This window comes from Acartia tonsa, chromosome 3 (assembly GCF_053477335.1).
Source record: "Acartia tonsa isolate MP-2025a chromosome 3, ASM5347733v1, whole genome shotgun sequence".
Taxonomy (NCBI): Eukaryota; Metazoa; Arthropoda; class Copepoda; order Calanoida; family Acartiidae; genus Acartia; species Acartia tonsa.
The window spans coordinates 921,996-945,537 of record NC_137262.1 but is presented as its reverse complement, the minus strand read 5'-3'; the positions used below and the strand labels follow the sequence as shown (position 1 = coordinate 945,537).

General features: G+C 34.4%; 2 protein-coding genes across 3 annotated transcripts; one reads left to right on the top strand and one right to left on the bottom strand.

Annotated features, from left to right (window-relative positions):
* Positions 1-1,173: 1,173 nt before the first annotated feature.
* LOC145313006 (uncharacterized) lies at positions 1,174-16,811 on the bottom strand. Of its 2 annotated transcripts, none has more exons than XM_080152225.1 (15): positions 16,723-16,811; positions 15,874-16,028; positions 14,955-15,029; positions 14,551-14,617; positions 13,968-14,080; positions 13,528-13,602; positions 9,625-9,750; positions 9,153-9,293; positions 8,474-8,560; positions 7,615-7,710; positions 7,179-7,247; positions 3,691-3,852; positions 2,942-3,118; positions 2,645-2,719; positions 1,174-1,604 (listed from the first exon to the last, which is right to left on the bottom strand). In XM_080152225.1, exons 1-15 carry the CDS (start codon positions 16,775-16,777, stop codon positions 1,566-1,568), a joined length of 1,512 nt encoding a protein of 503 aa, XP_080008351.1. In that variant the 5' UTR covers positions 16,778-16,811; the 3' UTR covers positions 1,174-1,565. The 2 variants fall into 2 exon arrangements, with proteins under 2 accessions (XP_080008351.1, XP_080008352.1); XM_080152226.1 differs by having other exon boundaries at positions 13,528-13,599.
* Positions 16,812-19,860: 3,049 nt separating this feature from the next.
* Positions 19,861-21,224, top strand: LOC145312993 (UDP-N-acetylglucosamine transporter-like). Its single transcript, XM_080152213.1, has one exon. The coding sequence runs from the start codon at positions 20,005-20,007 to the stop codon at positions 20,890-20,892; it is 888 nt and encodes a 295-aa protein (XP_080008339.1). The 5' UTR covers positions 19,861-20,004; the 3' UTR covers positions 20,893-21,224.
* Positions 21,225-23,542: the final 2,318 nt, after the last annotated feature.

Sequence of the window (23,542 nt, the reverse complement as noted above, 5' to 3'; positions counted from 1 at the left end):
TAGAAATCACAACATCAAAAATAAAAGCATTCTTAGCTAGTAGACTTAAAATAGAATATTAATCGACATTTGACTAAATATTTTAAAGCTACAAAAAGTCCCCTAAATCAATTGCCCTCGTTCGTGCATAGTCCCCTTTCTATATAAAAACTCATTTGAAGTAAATTTACCAAATATTCTATCAGGGGTGTATATTCTGCACAAGATTTATTTTTTTCCCCTGCTACAAACTTTTTTATTTTTCTTCCCCCCCTAGTTTTTTCTCACCAAGTAGGGGGAAAATGGAAAAATATTTAAAGAACTCTATATTTTATTTATTTTATCCCTCCTACCACACATTTTTAAAGTTTTTTTCACCAAGGAGGGGAGGAAATGGAAAAAATGTATTCAGTTTTTTTAATTTTTACATTTTTTTTTCCTCCAACCACTTATTTTTTATTCCCCCCCCCCCCCCTGAGCAGGGGATCCCATGTAGAATATACACCCCTGTATTCTTTTTTAACCTTTTTAATTTTAAAGTTCCCATTAATAATTTTCCAAAAAAAAGACAAATGTAAAATTATTTTTGCTGAATAAATTCTAGAAATACGAATGAAAAGTACTCAGAATAGTTATTTCTTTCATCGTATTATAAACCGCTTTCCGCGGATATAGAAAACTGGTTTTAATCTTATGATTGTACATTTTTATATTCGTAGAAAGCGGTTTATAATACGATGCTATACATAATTTTTTCGTATGGATGAGAACCGGTTCCTATCCACCGGATTCGAATGAATGTTAAAATAAATCGAGGATGTGGATAAATTTTCTACGAAACAAACAGTAGAACAGGAGAGACTATTAATACATTACATATATTGGCAGCGGTGTATATTCTGCACAAGATTTATTTTTTTTCCCCTGCTACAAAATTTTTTATTTTTATTCCCCCCTAGATTTTTCTTTAAAAATAGGGGGGGAAATAAAAAAATATTTAAAGAACTCTATATGTTATTTATTTTATCCCTCCTACCACACATTTTTTTAGTTTTTTTAACCAAGGAGGGGGGCGAAATGGAAAAAATGTTTTCAGTTTTCTTAATATTTACATTTTTTTCCCCTCCAACCACTTATTTTTTATTATTTCCCCCCCCCCCCCCCCTGAGCCGGGGATCCTATGCAGAATATACACCCCTGTATATTGGAGGCAATAAGGTACACAAATCAAAACCATAAATACAACTTTTATAGCCTAGGGTTGAGAAGGATCTATAGCTTTTAAAGCAAAACTTAAAGGTTTAAAATATTGGTCTATGCCTATTTCAAAATTGTAAACGAAGCATTTTCTCTTCTTACAAAAGTGATTTGCTTTTTATCGAAAATATACAAATATAATTTATTCTTAGATGCCTGGTAGGAGTTTCTTCAGCATTTTGGAATTAATTTTCTATTCTCAGTGTAGTGTTTAATAATAATAATAATATTATACATTAAATGACTCAATTTAAAAATAATTTTCATCTATATACATTGATACAAGCTTTTCAGTTTTTTTGATGATTTTTTTCATTCTGTGTATTGCACTAAGACGCATAAGAGAACGTAAAGTTCTTTTCTCCGACCTAAAATAAAACAGACATGGTTATAACCTTATATCTATAATACAAAGTAGAACGATGTCTGTCTGTTTGTTTGTAGCGAAGGATCTCGCTAACCGCTGAACCGATCGGGTTCTCCTTTACAGGGTAGCTTCTCATAGATCCCGGGAAGGTTTATAACTATTTTTTTTATTTTTATTTTAAATCTAAAATACGAAAAATTGGTTTGATCAAACCTCTTGGGGCAATGCCCCTAGAGGCTAGGGGCGAAGCCGCTAGTTCATTATATTAAATAAATGTCTAACTATATTCAATATTTGATATGTTAACTCACAAAAAATATTAATGCAAAATATTTCATTTCCTCACCCTCCCCCCCTCTAGCTCTGGGAAAATGTTTTTAGTACCTAGTACTCTTTATTTTGTTAACTTTTGTAACAGCTCCCAAAATTTTTTCTTTTTTTCTACTCTTTATTTTTTTGGTATGTATGCATATTTGTGTTTGTCTATTTACCAATCTGCATTTCTGTGTGTCTATCTATCAATCTGTCTGTCTGTATATTTACCAATCTGTCCATCTGTATATTTACCAATCTGCATGTCTGTGTGTCTATCTATCAATCTGTCTGTCGTATATTTACCAATCTGTCCATCTGTATATTTACCAATCTGCATGTCTGTGTGTCTATCTATCAATCTGTCTGTCGTATATTTACCAATCTGTCCATCTGTATATTTACCAATCTGCATGTCTGTGTGTCTATCTATCAATCTGTCTGTCGTATATTTACCAATCTGTCTGTCTGTTTATTTACTATTTACTTTTCTGTCTGCATGTCTGTCTATTTACCAATCTGTCTAAGTATTTCTCCACCAATTTGTCTGTCTGTATATTTATCCCTCTGTTAGATATGCTAGATGCAAGTTTGCCAGGAGAATGGATTTTATTGTCATTTATACAGTCAAAATCCAGTTTGTCATAAATACATCCGTTGCACTGGCGAAAACACATCTACTGTAAATTTGCTGGATGTGTAAATGGCAGTTCCTATTTGTCTGTATACCTGTATAGTTTTAGCTTCCATAGGTTCGTCCTCCCCTTCTTGAGAATCCATGGTACTTTCATCCATCAATAATGACTGAAAATATTTAAAGGGTTAGGTTGTTTAAGATCAGTTAAGTATGGAAAATAAGTGTCCCGCATGGTTAAAGCTTTTGAAGAGGCAATAAATAAGGTGTAATTTAGATAGTTGGACTTGGATAGACGGATATGATTTTACATTTAATTGATTGAACCAGTTTTACAAGTTCACAACCTATTATACACGAATCAAATCTGAAAATCAAAACATAGGCCTAACCTCATCAATATTGCCGTTAGGTGTATAGGCATCATCTCCGTCCTCCATGCTGTCATTGCCAGCCGCCAGCCGGTCAAACTCCAGCTCGTTTTCAATCATCTGCCTGTAGCGCTTACGCAGCTTGAGGTTGGGGCCGCGCGGAGATATCTCCTCCATTGGTTTGCCAATGCCGTGCGCCTGAAGTGAAATAATGCATATAATAATCTGTAATTATAAATAATTATTAGTTGTATCTGACCATAGTAAGTTTAACTATACTTCTCCAAAGTATTTTCATGTTTGGTCTAAAGGAAGGGGGGAGGAGTGGTATTCGTGACGTGAAATGCCAATTGAGTTATCATATTTGTTTAAATTTTTGTTTGTTTTAATTTTTTGAGATAACAGTAACATTCTAACATCTAATTTTTAAAGATAATTGGGTAAAATCTTTTTTTTTTATGGAAGATACCAAAACTTTGGGTTATTAACTTATTAGGTACCTATTGACTTAACCAAAAAGATTTCATCAATTATCTCTGAAACTAAGGGAGTATGACTCCCCAAAATATTGCTGCTATGACCCCCCCCCCCCTCCTAAAATTTTTGGTAAGCTACAAATGGACACACAGAGACATGTTCTAGGCTATTTTAAATGTTGTGGGTGAAGAGATAATATTAAAAATCAAGAAAAATGGCTAAAAAATACCCCATCCCCTTGCATTGTCAATTTCTAAGATAAGCTACAATATTAACAAAATATAAAAATATACCTTTCTCTTATGAACACTGATAGATGAGTATGGGACCTCCTCATTACAAATATCGCAAGTTTTCTTCATCTTTTTATGTACAGACTTGATGTGTTTGTTCAGGTTGGATATTGTCAGCGCTTTTCCACACTCGGGGCACTCTGTACTCTCGTTGTTGTGCACCTAGTATCATAAAACATATTTAAACAAGGATCACAACATCCATAAAATTGAAGCTCAAAAACGGAAGAACAAATGAATATCAACTCTTGCAGAGTGTCAGTACAAAATAAGAATAAATTAATGTACAAGTCCAAACAAAATTGACAAGAAAGGTAACACAAAGAGTGTTCTACAAGATTATCTAATATTTATGATAAGTTTATTTAGATAAGTCTTAAACTTTCATGAAAGTTACTACTATTCTGCACAAGATTCATTCTTTTTCCCCTGCTGCAAATTTTGTTATTTTTTCCCCTCCTAGTTTTTTCCAGCAAGGAAGGGGATAAACTTTAAAAATATTTTCAAAACTCTTTATGTTATTCATTTCATGCCCCCTTCCACATATTTTTTGTTTTTTTTCACCTAATAGGGGAGAATATAGAAAAAAAAATGCTTTCGGTCCTCTTAATTTTTACATCCCCCCCCCCCCCCCCAACCACATATTTTTTATTTTTTTTTACCCCCCAATCAGCCGGGTCAAATTTGCAGAATATACACCCCTGTATAAGTAATATTTTATCATTATCAATATGATCCAAACCAAAGAGAAAGAAAAAATTAGGAAGATAAACATAATTCATAGAAATATTTCAACAATTCAAGTTTGTATTTCTCAATCAAAAGTTGATAAAAGTCCCCAAAGTTTTATACCTAGAAATGTGAGGATGTTTTCACTAGGGTTGGGCCGGATATCCGGCCATTTTCAATATCCGGCCGGATACCGGATATTGAAACTATCCGGCCGGATATCCGGCTCTATATTTTTTTATACTTTACACCAAAAATCTCTGCTTTTTAAAATCTTAAATGGCTATAATTTTCTTATTATTGAAGCTAGAAGAACATTATTTCTGAATAAGTTTAACTTTATGTAAAGGGGGGGGGGGGGGGGAAATGTGGTGACTCGTGCCACGACATACCAGCAATTTTATTTTGGGTGCTACTCCCTTAGTTTTAGAGATAATTGGGTGAAATCTTTTGGGCTGGGTCACTAATTACCCCAACTAGAGGTATCTTTCAAAAAAAACGGCGGCGGGTCCGCCGCTCCCGCCGTTCGCCGCCATTTTCCGCCGCCGCCAAAAAAAAAATTTTTATTGCATTTCTCGCCGAATTAGGCAATATGGAATCATTTGAGACCATGTTATTTTTTTCAAAAATTTTTCCCCTTATAACCAACCTTGGGGGTGGGACTTATTTATTTTTTTCAAATTCTCGTTTATCAAGGTATATCTTAAATTCAGTGCCTCTCCTAAGCTTTTTAAGATATTGAGACAAAACCTTTTGAGGTAGATCAGTAAAAAATATTTGAATAGAAAATGGCGGCGGTACCGCCGCTCCCGCCGTCCACCGCCATTTTCCGCCGCCGCCGCCAAAGTTTTTTTTATTGCATTTCTCGCCGAATTAGGCAATTTGGAATCATTTGAGACCATGTTATTTTTTTCAAAAATTTTTCTCCTTATAACCAACCCTGCGGGGGGACTTAGTCATTTTTTTCAAATTCTCGTTTATTAAGGTATATCTTAAATTCAGTGCTTCTCCTGTGCTTTTAAAGATATTGAAACAAAATCTTTTGAGGTAGATCAGCAAAAAAATATTTGAATAAAAAATGGCGGCGGTACCACCGCTCCCGCCATCCACTGCCATTTTCCGCCGCCCACAGGACGGCTAAAAAATGGCGGCGGTACCGCCGCTCCCGCCGTCCACCGCCATTTTCCGCCGCCGCCGCCAAAAATTTTTTTATTGCATTTCTCGCCGAATTAGGCAATTTGGAATCATTCGAGACCATGTTATTTTTTTCAAAAATTTTTCCCCTTATAACCAACCCTGCGGGGGGACTTAGTCATTTTTTTCAAATTCTCGTTTATTAAGGTATATCTTAAATTCAGTGCTTCTCCCAAGCTTTTAAAGATATTGAGACAAAACCTTTTGAGGTAGATCAGTAAAAAATATTTGAATAAAAAATGGCGGCGGTACCGCCGCTCCCGCCGTCGACCGCCATTTTCCGCCACCGCCGCCAAAATTTTTTTTATTGCATTTCTCGCCGAATTAGGCAATTTGGAATCATTTGAGACCATATTATTTTTTTCAAAAATTTTTCCCCTTACAAGCCGTCCTGTGGGCGGCGGAAAATGGCAGTGGATGGCGGGAGCGGTGGTACCGCCGCCATTTTTTATTCAAATATTTTTTTGCTGATCTACCTCAAAAGATTTTGTTTCAATATCTTTAAAAGCACAGGAGAAGCACTGAATTTAAGATATACCTTAATAAACGAGAATTTGAAAAAAATGACAGGGTTGGTTATAAGGAGAAAAATTTTTGAAAAAAATAACATGGTCTCAAATGATTCCAAATTGCCTAATTCGGCGAGAAATGCAATAAAAAAAATTTTGGCGGCGGCGGCGGAAAATGGCGGTGGACGGCGGGAGCGGCGGTACCGCCGCCATTTTTTATTCAAATATTTTTTACTGATCTAATTAGGCAATAAAAATTTTTTTTTTGGCGGCGGCGGAAAATGGCGGCGAACGGCGGGAGCGGCGGACCCGCCGCCGTTTTTTTTGAAAGATACCTCTAGTTGGGGTAATTAGTGACCCAGCCCAAAAGATTTCACCCAATTAACTCTAAAACTAAGGGAGTAGCACCCAAAATAAAATTGCTGGTATGTCGTGGCACGAGTCACCACATTTCCCCCCCCCCCCCCCCTTTATACAGTGTGTTTTTTTTATGAGCACTTTTTTGAAAGCAATTTTACCCCACTTATAGTTATCAGAATTTAATGATTAATGGCTTATTTTCTTCGTTTTTTAAGGGAAATTATGAAACAACAAAAAAAATTACAGTTTTTGTTGAAAAAGTACAGTAAAGTTGAAAATTAAAAACTTAGGTGTCAACATCTAAAAATGGTTTTAGCGCATTTTTCTTATGCTCAAATAATCAACCTTTTGCAAGAATGGCTGCTAAACACTTCAAAGTTGAGATATAGAGCTAAAATTGTATACAGATACTATTAGGGACATGTACTAGAACATATCAAAGTTTGAAGGTCATATCTCAACCAGGGAGGGAGTACTGGCCCCCCAAAGTCGACTACAGAAAATCCATTTTTTTTTACTACTTTAATATCTGCTAATTTGGCCGGTTATCCGGCCGGATATCCGGTAATTTAGCCGGATAACCGGATATTTGCCGGATATCCGGTATCCGGCCAAAAAATTATCCGGCCCAACCCTAGTTTTCACAAAACTTTACCGCCCCCCCCCCCCCCCTCCAGAAAGAATTTCTGAACTAACCTGTCTGATATGCCTACTAAGATTGGACATAGCAAACTCCTTGTCACAATGAGGGCAGGGCTTCTTCACCTAAAAATAACACAGATTAATGAAACATAAAATGTTCTACATCACCTGAAAAAAAGGGAGGAAGCTACTTATATTCCTGGATAGGATTCTCTTTATAGCATTGAACCATCTTTTCTGTTAGAAGTTGAGTTAAATGTCCCGCTAATTCCATAACTATTATACTTAATGATCTCTGGAAAAAAAATGAAGTTGCATTTAATTTAGAAACTACTATGGAACTTGGAGATGACTTACTATCAGCTTGAAGTTTGAAGCGCTAAGGACACACATAAAAACACATTTAATTCCAAGGTGATAAATTCTAAAAGGCCTCTTAACTTTGACTAAAATGAAATATAAAGCTGCACATATTTTTTTTTAAACCAACCTTTTCATGAGTCTCTCTGACGTGTCTTGAGAAGTTGTCCACAGAAATATCCTTGTGACAGTCGGGGCAACGAGTCTTCTCTCCAAGATGGATACTCTAAAATGTACAAAAGTATTTAGATGGGTTTCGAACATTTACCCTCATGAAGAAAAATAGAGGTTATGAGAAAAAGGGGGGGGAAGCGAAGTGACACCTTTTGAAACCAAAACTAAAAGTCAAAGGAACTCAACTAAAAAAGAGTTACAGGTCTGACATTTTGCATGGCAGTTGCTTTATAGGGGTACAATATGGAACTGTGAAGAAACGGCGTCGCAACCGTTGAAAACCGCCGAGAAAAGGCAAAAAAATTTCGGCGGGAAACGGCGGTTTTCGGCATTTGCGCCGCCGTTTCTTCACAGTTCCATATTTTACCCCTATGAAGCAACTGTTATGCAAAATCTCAGACCTGTAACTCTTTTTTTAGTTGAGTTCCTTTGTTGACTTTTAGTTTTGGTTTCAAAAAGTGTCACTTTCGCCCCCCCCCCCCTTTATATTTAAAAGGTTGCTGTTAATAATAACCTTTAGATAAATATATTTTCTTCTAAAATGACCTTTATTAACTTAATTAAAATATTTGGGAAGATATTTTATTGTAATAAAAAAATAAACAAAAGAGCAGTTTCTTTGAAATAATTTTTCTAAGATTTAACATTTTAATAAACGTAGAACAATGATCAAAAAATTGTGTGCCCTTATAGTGCGTATTTTTTATTACATGAAGAATTTGCAACTTGAATTTTCAAGTGAAAAAGATTACGACCTAAAATAATTTTTATGTGTTGCATCCCTCCCTTACTTAATATTAATGTGACAAGTTTACCTGAACGTGGTTATAGAGCAGTTTTTTGGCCTGGAACTTTTTGTCGCAATAAGAACATTCAAATGCACGGATTCTCTCATGGAAATACTAAAAATACACAAGATTAGTTTTCACAAAAACTTGGGAATTCTATATAACATTTTATACCTATATAATATATTTGTACAGCATTGTTCTGTTTTTAAAAAACTATTACTTTGTTATTGCCAAGGGAAGTGATTCAGCAAATTAATTCCATTTGACATTGCTGAAACTTTGGATACCATTGTGGGGTTATGTGCTGTAACTAAAGGGAAGTGGGTAAAGAGAGGGAAAAAAGAAATTGGGGAAATTTTACTTCTAATTGTTTGTCAATAGTCCTGAGGTGGATTCTTTAAAAAAATGCCCCACTAATCGCTTAGTGGGGCAAAATTGTTTTCGTGAAAAATCCACCAAAATCACATTAAAAATCTACAAAAATTAAACAAAATCATAGAAGGGTTATTAACATAAGATTTTATTTAATTTTTGCAGATTTTTTATGTGATTTTAGAGGATTTTTCACGAAAATAATTTTGCTCCACTAAGCGATTAGTGGGGCAAATTTTTTTAAGAATCCACCTCTGGTTCCATGTCCCTGAACTACTTATGGTTATAATATGTCATCTTTATTCAAATTTTAATGTCTAAATATTCTGACCTTGACGTGATGGTAAAGATCTTTATATTCTTTATGGCAGATATGACACGTTGAAGTTTCTCCCAAATGAATTTGTTTAATGTGATTCTTCAGAGCGTTCTTTGTCACAAACTTCTGTTCACATAATGAACACTCGGTCACCTGAAACACGACAATACAACTAAATAAAACATTTTTTAGCGTGTGGTTCATGTGTGTTTAATACCTCCAACAATTTTAGTAGACACACAATATACAATCAACCCGCTATTCTTGTATGACCTTGAGTGGAAATTTTAAATTGTTCATTGTAAAAATTGCGCCTGTGAATAAAAAAGGTATTTCACATATCTTAAAACTTTAGAAAAAGTCATTCCAGCTACTTTAAAACTTATTAGGTACCTAGCGATTTTTAACGTTTTCAGTTAAGATGTGTACTAGAACGAACTTTTTAACAACTAGCGGACACGATACAGTTGAAGAAAAAGCTTACCTTATTATGACAATGTTCTTTGAGAATATGCCAGCGCAGGTTCCCGACAGGAAAGTATTCGTGACACAGCTGACATTCAACCTTCTCTCCGTGGTTGTTCAAAATGTGTTTGTCTAGTTGGGTCACCTAAATATATAAGATAATTAGAATTTCAGATAAAATTTTGTATTGACAGGTTTAATATTTCTTTCTCCAAATAGTTGTTAAATGAAAATATTACTAATAACTATGTGATCTTTAATACATTATATAAAAAAAGAATCAAAATTAAGATTTTGTTGTGCTCCATGTGCGCATAATGTGGGTAATAGCCATGCACATAAGTTTGGAAAACTTTAATAATAATAAATCTAAAACATTATCTACTAGAAAAAAAACTGTTTATTCAAATTCTCTAGATATTATTAATCTATTTATTTTGTTGGTTTGTAAGACATATGTTGTATATAAGGGGGGGGGTTTTTAATGCAACCATCTCGTAATCAGTGATTAAATGGCACTTAGAATTCGAATTTCGATCTGAAATTTTGCATGAGTAATCCTTGGTAGGTCTATTTTCCCTAAATTGAAAAAAAAAGTTGGAAAAGTAACGGCTGGCGGTTGGCAGCTCAGCCGTTTAGCCGTTTTTTGCCTATTTTCAGGGCAAATTAATCATTAATTACGTAGGAATCAACTTTTAAAAACATATTTTTGGTTTAATTCATGGTAAATGATAGCAATAACCATTTTTTAATTTCTAGTTCCAGCTGCTAAACGGCTAGAACCGGCTGGGAGCTGCCAGCACTATAAAGGGTAGATATAGCTTGTGACGTATCTAGGGTTAGGTTTTTATGGCTGCTGAGCTCAAAAATACTATTAAAAATAGTGGCCACCCATCCATATGGCAGCTGGGTAACAGCTGCAGCTCAGCTGGGAGCGGCCAGGGGTAGAATGAGTAGATAGGGCTTGTGACGTGTCTAGGGGTAGGTTTTTATGGGTGCTGACCTCAAAAATACTACCAAAAATAGTGGCGGCCCATCCATATGGCAGCTGGGTAACAGCTGCAGCTCAGCTGGGAGCAGCCAAGAGTAGAATAAGTACATAGGGCTTGTGACGTGTCTAGGGGTAGGTTTTTATGGGTGCTGAGCTCAAAAATACTACCAAAAATAGTGGCGGCCCATCCATATGGCGGCTGGGTAACAGCTGCAGCCCAGCTGGGAGCGGCCAAAAGTAGAATAAGTACATAGGGCTTGTGACTTGTCTATGGTTAGGTTTTTATGGGTGCTGAGCTCAAAAGTGCTACCAAAAATAGTATCGGTCCATCCATATTTCAGCTGGGTAACAGCTGCAGCTCAGCTGGGAGCGGCAAAGAGTAGAATGAGTAGATAGGGATTGTGACGTGTCTAGGGGTAGGTTTTTATGGGTGCTAAGCTCAAAAAACTACCAAAAATAGTGGTGGCCCATCCATATGCTTGCTTGGTAACAGCTGCAGCTGTGCAGTAAAGTGGGCACTTTTTGGGACTATTGAAGGATAACAAAATATTGAATATTTCATTGATTTAGTTGTTAGAACAGTTACAGACATAAGTAAAAGTTTAAGACATAGCTTGTGATGTGTGGGGTAAGTTTTTATGGGTGCCAAGCTTATTAATACTCCCCAAAAATAGAAAGGCTGATCCATATGGCATCAGGGTAATGGCTGTTGCTCAGCTATAGCTGTTACCCAGGGTCCATATGGATGGGCCCCCACTATTATTGGTAGTATTTTTTAGCTCAACACCCCCATAAAAAGTTAAGACCTACCCCTTGAAATTTCACATGCTATATCTATAACATATACTTTTGGCTGTTAATAACTGTTTTCAGAGGTTTTTGGTAGTTTTCAGTGAAATCTAGAAATTAAAAAAGTGTTACTAGTAATATGTCCACGAAAAAAAGTTATAATGTTAATTGGGAGAAGTTTAATTCTACTGAAATAATAAATTTTTTGATACCTCCTTGACACATCACAAGCAATGTCTTAAACCTTTACCTTTATCTGTTGGTAACTGTTCTCAGCCAATTTCAGCTGTTTAACAACTAAATCAATACTTAAATATTCAATATTTGGTTACCCTTCAATAATCCCAAAAAGTGCTTACAACTGAGTCTTAAACAACGGCTTACTGCACAGCTGCAGCTTTTACCCAGCAACCATATGGATGGGCCACTATAATTTTTGGTAGTTTTTTTTAGCTTAGCAGCCATAAAAACCTACCCCTTGACACGTCACAAGCCCTGTGTACTCATTCTACTCTTGGCCACTTCTAGCTGAGCTGCATCTGTTACCCAGCTGCCATAAAGATGGGCCGCCTCTATTTTTAGTAGTATTTTTGAGGTCAGCACCCATAAAAACCTAACCATAGACAAGTCACAATCCCTATGTACTCATTCTACTCTTGGCTGCTCCCAGCTGAGCTGTAGCTGTTACCCAGCCACAATATGGATGAGCCTCCGATATTTTTAGTAGTATTTTTGAGGTCAGCACCCATAAAAACCTAACCATAGACAAGTCACAAGCCCTATATACTCATTCTACTCTTGGCCGCTCCCAGCTGGGCTGCAGCTGTTACCCAGCTGTCATATGGATAGGCCGCCACTATTTTTGGTAGTATTTTTGAGGTCAGCACCCATAAAAACTTACCCCTAGACACGTCACAAGCCCTATATACTCATTCTACTCTTGGCCGCTCCCAGCTGAGCTGCAGCTGTTACCCAGCCGCCATATGGATGGGCGGCCACTATTTTTGGAAGTATTTTTGAGCTCAGCAGCTATAAAAACCTACCCCTAGACACGTCACAAGCCATATCTACCCTTCATACTCTTGGCAACTCCCAGCTGGGCTGCAGCTGTTACCCAGCTGCCATATGGATGGGCCGCCACTATTTTTGGTAGTATTTTTGAGCTCAGCATCCATAAAAAACTACCCCTAGACACGTCACAAGCCCTATATACTAATTCTACTCTTGGCCGCTCCCAGCTGAACTGCAGCTGTTACCCAGCTGCCATATGGATGGGCGGCCACTATTTTTGGAAGTATTTTTGAGCTCAGCGGCCATAAAAACCTACCCCTAGACACGTTACAAGCCCTATATACTCATTCTACTCTTGGCCGCTCCCAGCTGAGCTGCAGCTGTTACCCAGCCGCCATATGGATGGGCCGCCACTATTTTTAGAAGTATTTTTGAGCTCAGCAGCTATAAAAACCTACCACTAGACACGGCACAAGCCATATCTACCCTTCATACTCTTGGCAGCTCCCAGCTGGGCTGAAGCTGTTACCCAGCTGCCATATGGATGGGCCGCCACTATTTTTGGTAGTATTTTTGAGCTCAGCATCCATAAAAAACTACCCCTAGACACGTCACAAGCCCTATCTACTCATTCTACCCCTGGCCACTCCCAGCTGAGCTGCAGCTGTTACCCAGCTGCCATATGGATGGGCGGCTTCTAGTTTTGGAAGTATTTTTGAGCTCAGCAGCCATAAAAACCTACCCCTAGACACGTAACAAGCCATATCTACACTTCATACTCTTGGCAGCTCTCAGCGGTTTTCAGCCGGTTCTAGCCGTTAGCAGCTGGAACTAGAAATTTAAAAAATGGTTATTGCTATCATTTAACATGAATTAAACCAAAAATATGTCTTTGAAAGTTGATTCCTACGTAATTATTGATGAATTTGCCCTGAAAATAGGCAAAAAACGGCTAAACGGCTGAGCTGCCAGCCGCCAGCCGTTACTTTTCTAACTTTTTGTTCGATTTAGGGAAAATAGACCTACCAAGGATTACTCATGCAAAATTTCAGATCGAAATTCGAATTCTAAGTGCCATTTAATCACTGATTACGAGATGGTTGCATTAAAAACCCCCCCCTTAAAGTTTACCTTCTTTCCACAGAGATGGCAGTCTAGCAGTTCCTCTTCATCACCTTCTTCTTCTCCCTCCTCCTCTTCTTCCTCCTGGGCAAATAGATTCATTATTAGATAAATACATAGATAGGAAGATCCTCAGGTATAATAAAGAAACAGGATGTCTGTGTGTCTTTCTGTCTGTGTGTATGTACCGAAGGATATCGCTTGCCGCTAGGCCGATATTGTTCTTCATAGTGAAGCTTGAGAAGGTCTATACCTAACTATTTTGGGGGAGGGTACCTTTACCCTCCAAAGAGAAATAGCCCTGGGAAAATTTTTCATACTTTTCTTGAAACAACAATATAAAGTGGAAAGCCTATCTACTCCGTTTCCTCCCTTTCCTCGGGTGCCCCAAAGAGGCATCTAGGTACTAAGTTCATATTTCAGAAAATCTTAATAATAAAAAAACCAACCTCTTGACTTGAGTTAAGTTGATCAGATTGATTAAGAATGCTGTTATCAATGATAAGACTAGAAGCGTCTATTCCACCGGATTCGTCAAGAAGTCCACTTGTCTCAAAGTTTCCTACAAAATATATTTAATGAAAAAAAATCAACAGAAAGTATCCTTATAATAAAGTAACGGGATGTGTGTCTGCCTGGACCTAAGGATCTCGCTAACCGCTGAACCGATAGGGTTCTCCTTAACAGGGTATGTTCTCATAGGTCCGGGGAAGGTTTATAACTATTTTGGGGGAGAGTACCACCACCCTCCCAAGAAAAATTTTAAAAATTGAAATTTTTAAAAAATATTTGAGAAACTTAACCAACACATAAAGAGATATCGTAGAATTTGAAAGCAATAAAGAGGTATCGTAGAGACTTCAACAAAAAAAACATTTAAAGTGCAACTAGAGGCCTCTAGGGGGCGTAGCCGCTAGTACACGATATAGTATTAGTTCTAACGATTGGATTTTGCTTAATTTTTCAGGTAAAATTTCTATTGTCTGAAGCATTAAAATGGAATTTTTTTTGTAGAACAGAAAAAGTACCTACCTTGTGCAATGACAGTAGAACCAGCAGGCAGCTCAGAGTCTACGGTACCAAGGATCAGAACACCATCCTAAAGTTAATATATTAGAACTATTTACATTCTCATTTAATATGGTGTTAGGGTTCATACATTTAAAATTGCATTATTTTTTTTTTAGTAGCGAAGCTACTCTATAATATAAATGTCCGTCTATCCGTAAGAAACGTTTGGGGGGAAACGTGATTTTCTCAGCTCCTATAAAAGATAGAAGGCTGAAACTTCTTGACAACATTCCCATTAATATGGATCATAATTAAGTATAAAACAACAATAGCCGTCGGACTGCTTTTAATCCGCCTTTAGTTAAAAAATTGTTTTTTGGCTGCGCTACATTTGAATTTATCCCAGATGTGAAAAACGATTTTACCTGTTCAATAACTTGTTTATGTTTTTCTCCTTTTATAATTCTTATTGTTTGTTCTCCATTTGTTTTTATATCTCCCTGAACAAATAATTCCTTAATAGATCTTAATTGTTTCAGTGTTATTTTTGTACCTGTTTATAGAGTAATATTGTTTTTAAAAAATTAAATATTACAGATAAGATTATAAACAAAACAAATATATGACCTCGTAATATATTTAATAAGGGGGGGGGGGGGGTTCTGACACATTTGCGTAAACCTGGTTGGTAAAGCTTTATATTAAAGATAAAATCATTCTTATATGATGAATTTTCCCAAGTTTTAAGATTTTTTGGATAGGTCTCCAGGTTCCGGAGCTCCAGGCCTCCAGGTGCTCTCTGTATAGGTAAAAATTAAAAATCTAATTTTTTTTAAAGAGTAAGATGTCAGCTTTTGAAACAAAATATGTATGTTTTTTCTTCAAATATGTGAATAACATTCAAAAAGATGCATATTTTGTTTTATAAGTTGACCTCTAACTCTTCAAAAAAAATTAGATTTTTATTTTTTACCTGTACAGAGAGCACCTGGAGGCCTGGAGCTCCGAAACCTGGAGGCCTATCCAAAAAATCTTAAAACTTGGGAAAATTCATCATATAAGAATGAATTTATCTCTAATAACCTATCCTCTCAGTCCAAAGATAAAGCCTATATACCAGGTTTACGCAAATGTGTCAGAACCCCGCCCCCCCCCCCCCCCTTAATTGGGAATCATAAGTGTATTTAAGTTCTTGGAACATCTTATTTCAATATTGATAACAATATTCAAACACACATTGATTTCTTTGAAAGATATCAAATTGTGAAACAAAAATTTAAACTAATTCTAAATAGGTAGGTACCTAATAAGAATTTTACATTTTACATATTTTCAGATATTTACCGTTATTAGTTCTTCATCCCCTCCAAGTTCAAAAGCCACTGTCTCGCCCTCAAGATCTTGTTGTTGTTGCTGTGCATCTCCCTCCATAATTTGTCCATCCTGTTCTTCATGCAGTGTGTCTCCCTCTCCCTCCTCTGCTATATCTCCGTCGATATCTTTGAAAAGTTTGAAATTTAATGAACAGAATTAATGATAATGCAGCTAGGTCCTTAGGTACAAATTAGTTTTCTTATAGCGCGTTGTTTGTTATTAGAGGAATCATGTTAAAAGAATTAAAGTGATATGTTCGATCTCAAGTCTCAAATATAAGATAATATCCGGATCCGGAATCCGCCCAATTTTTGGCCAATTTTGGAATCCGAATCCGAAATCCGATTTTTAATAGCGGATTCTGGATTCTTATTTGGTAGGCTAAAATTAGCGTCTTGAGTTTTTTCTTTCAACTCCTCCTCTTTGAACTTGAAGGCAAAGATATTCCATTATATATAAAATCTTTTAAAATCTAGTTCGATTCTCGGAAGTGAATTTTAGAGAACACCAAGAACATTGATTTTCAGGACATATGTACCACTTAATTTAAAAAAAAAATTTAAATCCTTTTAAAATATTGCTAGAATTCGGAATCTGAATCCGGAATCCGCCACTTTTTTTGACGGATTCTTTAAGAATCCGGAATCCGAATTCGGCCCAAAAATTCGACGGAACGCCATCACTAGTTAAATCACTTATATATTAAAATTTTTATAACAATTGTGGATTACTATAGAACAGCTGCCATAAATACATTCTGAAAGAAGTTATATTTGTACTTCAACTTGCTAAAGATTAGCTTGGTAAACTTAAACTAACCTTCCGAGTCAGATCCAAGGATTTCATCCTTGATTGGTTTGTATTTATAAGCCATTTTATCAGCTTGATTGCCTTCTGAAATTAAAAAAGCAAATACTTATTTACAAAGTAGTTGTATGTTTATCTGTGTATTATATTTATTAAAGATGACTAATGATTGTGCCCCTAGAGGCTTCGTATTCGATCGAAAAGAGTTAACAAGCTAGTTTAGTACTTTAATGTCAGAGGGGACCTATATAAAGCTTCCCTTCAGTAACTCGATCGGTTCAGTGGTACGGTTAGCGAAATCTGAACGGGCAGAAAAGAAATACCTTAAGGATAGGAAAATATTTGTTAATCTAAAAAGGCAAAGATAAAAAAACATCCAAAAATAAATTAATAATATTTTGAAAATAAATGTTTAAATTTCAAAGAATTGTAATAATATAAACGTAACACGATGTGTAAAATCAAAGCCAATGTTTACATATTAAGGCCTTAGGCCTACATAAAAAAAATCGACGGACAATTTTCTTGTAAAAAATGTCGTCAAATCTTATAGGAGGTCGTCAAAATTTTCTTAAATTAAAAATCTGGAATACGACGTATTTTAAATATTTGATTAAAATATCTATAATTTTATATTTAAAATCACTTTATTAATATAAATTTGTTAGTTTTAATATTTTCTATAATTTCACTGTAAAACTTCATAAATTAATTTCTTATTTGATGAAATAATTGAAATTTTGATAAAATTAATAAGACGACAAAAAAGATTAGAGACGACCACCATCGCCATCTTTTTTTATTTCTGAAATTCTGTTGTCGGAATTTCTCGGGGCTGCCGAATTTATTATAATTCAATTAATTATTTTTTAAAAAATAAAGTAAAAAGTTTTATTTGTTATTTCTTTACCATTTTTAAAGAAAAATTTGTTAATATCCTCTTGGAATTTTTTTCAATTTTAAAAATTTTAGTAACCCCCCCCCCCCCCTCCCCCCAAAAACGAACAGTTCTGGCCGCAGCACTCGGATCCCTAGCCGCAGCGCTCAGCCCCCTTGCCTGCCAAGCCGCAGCGCTCGGCTCCCTAGCCTATAACCTAACCTAACCTAAAATAGTTGTTCGTTGTCGAGGAGAACGCCAAAACATGTTGCTAAAAAAAAATAAATAGTTATTTTTTTCAAATTTTAACATTTTAAATTTGGCAACTCCAATGTTTACATCTATTTGCAAGCCTCCAAAATTTCGACCAATGAGAAATTAGATTTAAGATTTGGATTTGTTCCTATTGGATAGTATTTCCATCAAAAGCAGACAACTTTCATAGACAAAGTATTCATGGAAAGCTTTTTTTATCATAGATTAAAATTATTTTTAAAAATTAATATAATACAATTTTTCTCATTATTTTATTTATAAGCAACAAGCTTAAAAGGCTTTAACATTTTTTTTTCTCAAATTATCTGTTGTTTTTAAGAGTTTTTCAGGCATATAAAATTCTGGAGTATATATAGAATGTTTATTTACAAGTAATATAGTAAAAAAAGTTTATTATAGAACATTTCGAGATCTTTACCATCAGACAAAGAACTAAAATTTTCTTGGTCTCAATTAATTAAGAAAATAATTAAAGTGATAACTTTTAATACCGCGTTTGTCTTATTTTAACGAAATTTTTTAAAGTTGAAAATAATTTTCAAAAAATGTTTTTTTTTCTATTTGTCAACATTTGAGTTTTCATTAAAAATGCGCGAAAATATCTAAAATTGTGGATTTTTCAAAATTAAAATTGACAAAGCTAGCTTTGACGTTGAAAAAAATCCGTCAATTTTTAGTTTGCCAAGCCAAACTAATCTCCGTCTTTCAGACATAGTTGCCAAAATTAATGTTGTTTTTGTTTTATTTTAATTAAATCAGCTGTTTATAAGTTTTAAAAAAATAAATTTTTATTTAAATTACACCTTAAAAAGTAAATAAGAGTTCATTTCTGTATTTTTAAGTTTAATATTAAAGAAATAAAGCATTGTTTATTATTAGATATTTCTAAGAAACGGCAACCCTGAAAACTTTCTGCAGCTCCTCTATACATTTCTTTACAGACTTTCAGAATTACAACAATGGAAAACTTTACTATTGTCATGGAATTTTCGTAAAATAAAAATAATTCTAGTTTCATTAAATATGTGATAAAAATGGAAAAAGTGACATATTTAAGTGATTTAAAATGCCAAAAAGTTGAAGTGAAAAAAATATTATGTAAATTTTGTTTTTAAAGACTTAAAAATGTAAAATCTCTTGTAAAAAATAGTAAATTCTGTGGATTTTAGATATATTTAAATTTCAGGTGAATGAATATAAAAAAATGAGAGAACGAAATTATATTTATTAAAGAATAAAAAAATAAAATATATTACCTAAAAATTTTTTTAAAAAAAATTTCTATTAAAAGTTCATGCATCATGAACGATTCAAAACTTGCAGGAAAGCTTACATTTTTATTTAATAAAATTCTTCTCAGAAAGATTTAAGTTGTATAAGCCTTGTAATTAAAGGGATTAAACATTAGTTTTAATCAAAATAAATAAACACTCGAAATTGATATCTTTTGACAGGTGTAATTTAAAATAATATAAGTTTAAGAAAAGGTAAAATGTTACCCAAAGGCTATATTTCATTTTAAAAACTGTTAATAAGATAGGGGTAGGTTTCTGGTAGAATCCGTAAAGGTTATGTGTTATAAGTTAAAAATAGTAGTAGAACGATAAAAATTTATGTTAACTAAAAAAAACTTTGTCTATAGTTCTTTTCAATAAGAAATACACATATTTAGTGAATATTATCGTTCTACTTCTATTTCTAAGCCTTAAAACACACACCTTTACGGATTCTACCAGAAACCTACCCCTCTCTTTGTTATGAGGTCCTTAATTGTCTTAATTCTGTTTGTAACTTTGTATTGCAAGGAAATATAGATAGTATATAGGTAAATTACATATTTTATTTCTTTAAATGAACATTTCTAAGATGGCTCTTCTATTTAGTTTTGAATGAATAAGGTCGATAAGTTTTTGGCTTCTTTCTACAAGTTCAAAATATTGAGTTTCTGTTAAGTTTTATGAAAACGCGTAGATAATATCTTAATTATAAGCTTGTTTGATAAAGGTTTGATTCTGTTTGTCCTGGTCATCCAAACAACGCTGACAGTCATACTACTGCGCTACAGTCTAACCGTATCCAACACAGCTCAACCCTACCTTGGATCAAGTCTTGTTCTTGCTAACGAGTGCCTTAAATACTCCATGGTCATAGTTATACTACTCTTCCAGCAAGGGCTAAGTGTTCACAAGTCTCTTAGAATTTATGTAGATGAAGTTGTACGAAAACCCAAAGAAACCTTACTCCTAGGCGTTCCAGCTATGTTATACACCGTACAAAACAATTTGCTTTTTGTTGCTCTGAAAAATTTAGATGCAGCCACCTACCAAGTAACCTACCAACTCAAGATTTTAACCACAGCCGTGTTTTCGGTTATATTACTCAATAAAAAGTTAACAGCTCGCCAATGGATAAGCCTAGTCCTGTTAACATTCGGCGTAGCTCTTGTACAATTGCCATCACACGATAAAATGCGGGAAGTTATTGATCCTGACAAACTGCCAGAAAATCCGCCAAGCATAATCAAGGCTGGCCTGTTTGTGCAAGACCATTTTGTTGGTCTAGTAGCGGTGCTAATATCTTGTTTTTCATCCGGATTTGCCGGAGTATTTTATGAAAAACAGTTGAAAGCCAGTGCCCAACCATCCATAATTTTAAGAAACCTGCAACTGGGTGTATTTTCAGTTTTGTTGGCGGGCTTGGCCGTCATCCAACAAGATTTTCATATTGTCAGAGAAAAAGGATTATTCTACGGATTTACTCCTCTTGTTTGGACCATAGTTGTTATACAAGCTATTGGGGGATTAGTAGTTGCAGCTACAATCAAATATGCCGACAATATTCTCAAAGGCTTTGCAACATCAATATCCATCCTGTTGTCGAGCATGTTGTCCTGGCTGGTGTTGGATGACCTGCGTCCATCAGGATTCTTTCTTCCAGGAACAATCCTTGTTCTATCATCAACATTTTTGTATTCCTATCAACCAAAGATAAATTTTAGTGTAACTGAGAAACAAAAGCTGCTTGGATAGCATTATATTGAATGATTTTTAGTCTTTGCATAGGTACTTATATAAAATACAAAAAAGTATTACGTTTTAGTCAGATATATTAGGAAAAAATGTAACATATGTAACAGAGATATGGTACTAAAAGAAAATTTTGCAAACAAAAATAATATGAGATTTTGGCTTTTGAATTACATTGTAACATAAAAATAAAAAGTCAAAAGCAAATTCCTTTTTCTATTTCCTTATAAGTTCCTTATCTATTGTTCTGGTTTATGAATAAAGTTTTAGAATTACTCTGTATTATTGAGAAAAGTGCCATACCTAGTTTATTTAAAGGGGGGGGGGGGGGGCGAAAGTGACACTTTTTGAAACCAAAACTAAGAGTCAACAAAGGAACTGAACTAAAATAAGGGTTACAGGTCTGAGATTTTGCATGGCAGTTGCTTTATAGGGGTACAATATGGAACTGTGAAGAAACGGCGGCGCAACCGCCGAAAACCGCCGTTTCCCGCCGTGATTTTTGTTGCCTTTTCTCGGCGGTTGCGCCGCCGTTTTTTCACAGTTCCATATTGTACCCCTATAAAGCAACTGCCATGCAAAATGTCAGACCTGTAACACTTTTTTTTGTTGAGTTCCTTTGACTTTTAGTTTTGGTTTCAAAAAGTGTCACTTTCGCCCCCCCCCCCCCCTCTTTAAAGTATTTACCTAAGGAAAACTGTACTTAATAAATGAATTTGAAAGACGTTATGTATAATGTATTAGTCACAATTTAACGGGAATGGGTATTCTGAATAATAAGAAATAGGAAAGGTTGAAAAATCATAAACTACTTTTAAATTTTTAAAATAAGCAGTGTTATTTCTCAATGTTTTGCTTTTTATGCTAAATGTTCTAATGTGTTGCAAGCTATTTATTGCTAATCGAGATGATTTCCTTTTTTAACTTTTTATTTATCAGAATTTTATTCCTTATTTGTGTAATGTGTATGTGATATTTGAATCTCTTGTTTTAAAGTGCAATGTTTGGTGATAATCTTATTACATATTTATTACAATCACAGTTAGATACAGAAGGTATTTCTGTGTTTTGGAAGAGATAATGAACCTTTAACTTTTGTTAATCTTTGTTTTTATAGTACCCAATTCACGAAATTACTGTATTGTTTCATTTTAAATAAGAATAATATGCCTTAGCATACTTTCCAGAAACTAATAAAAAAATCAAAAGTTTTTAGTATAGAGACACTATAAGTTAATATGATTTCTAGTACTTAAATGTAAAACGGAATAGTATAATTACTAAAGCATAAGCATAACTATATGATTCTTAATTAGATCTACTAAGAAGATACGTGATTCATAAGACTTTCCAAAACACAGCAAGCACATTTGTGTATCTAACTAATTAATGCATGTACTCCATTACTTGCTTATTAGTTTGCAAGGTACATTTGATAACAAACACCAATATTCATTTATCATCCAGGAATCCACTTAAAGATAAACTTGCATCCATCAAACTTTTCCACAAAGAATACAGCAATTAGAATATTTCTTTTGTAATAAAAGTTGCAGAAGAGTATCTTTTGTTGAAATCAGTGTTCCGGAGCCGGAGCCGGGAGCAGCAACATTTTTGGTGGAGCCGGATCCGGAGCCGTATTTTTCGTTAAAAACGGCTCCGGCTCCGGACTAGCTAAAAATCAAAAGATTTTTTAAAGTAGTATTATAATTTAGCAACGGTCTATTTTCATATAATAAACTGAAAAACTATTGTTATTTAACAAATAGACACACATCCTTCTACTTTTATATAGCTTTAATCAAATAAAAGCAAAATATTTTATATTATTTATTCTATTTTATCAAATTCAATAATGAAAAAAAATTGATATATTAATTTTAAGGTAGGAGCCGGAGCTGTAGCCGTATTTCCAAATACGGCTCCGCGGAGCCGGAGCCGCATCAAAATTATACGGCTCCGGCACCCTGGTTGAAATAATGATAATTTTTACTATTAGCGGAAAAATTTAAGGTAAAACTTTTTAGGTAAGATGTCCTTTCCCTGGTATAAAGTTCATCATCATTACAAAGATGAAAATATATTTTATCTATTTAAACTTTGACGTGAAGATTTATTGTGATTTTTACTGTTTTTTATTTTGAAACATTGCTTGCTCAAAAATTTACCTCCAAGTTGATTTTGTTCTCTATTATTTGAGACACGATATTATTTTATTTTATTTTGTTGTACTTGTATATGTTTTAAAACTTTATGTATATCTACTATTGTATCATATACCATATGACATTAATTTATATAAAAAACATTATTTTGTATAAAAATCAAAATTGAAAACAAGGAATGCAATTTTTAAGTTATTCTTATTGGTTTAAACCATATAATGAGCTTCTAAAACTAACTTTTTAGTTACCATAGAATATATTTAGTTAATTTCATTTCCCTCCTTTATTATAGCTTATTTTTTTGCCACTATTTTAAATAGTCACCAATTCTAATTAATTACCTACCTATTTATGAAATATGTATTATATATAATAGTAAACTAAATATGTATACATGCAGCAGTTTATAAGCAAGTAGTAGAACAGGTCTGATAAAGTTATAAGAAAGATCATATTTGTCGAGAATAGATATTTTAGTATTTACTATC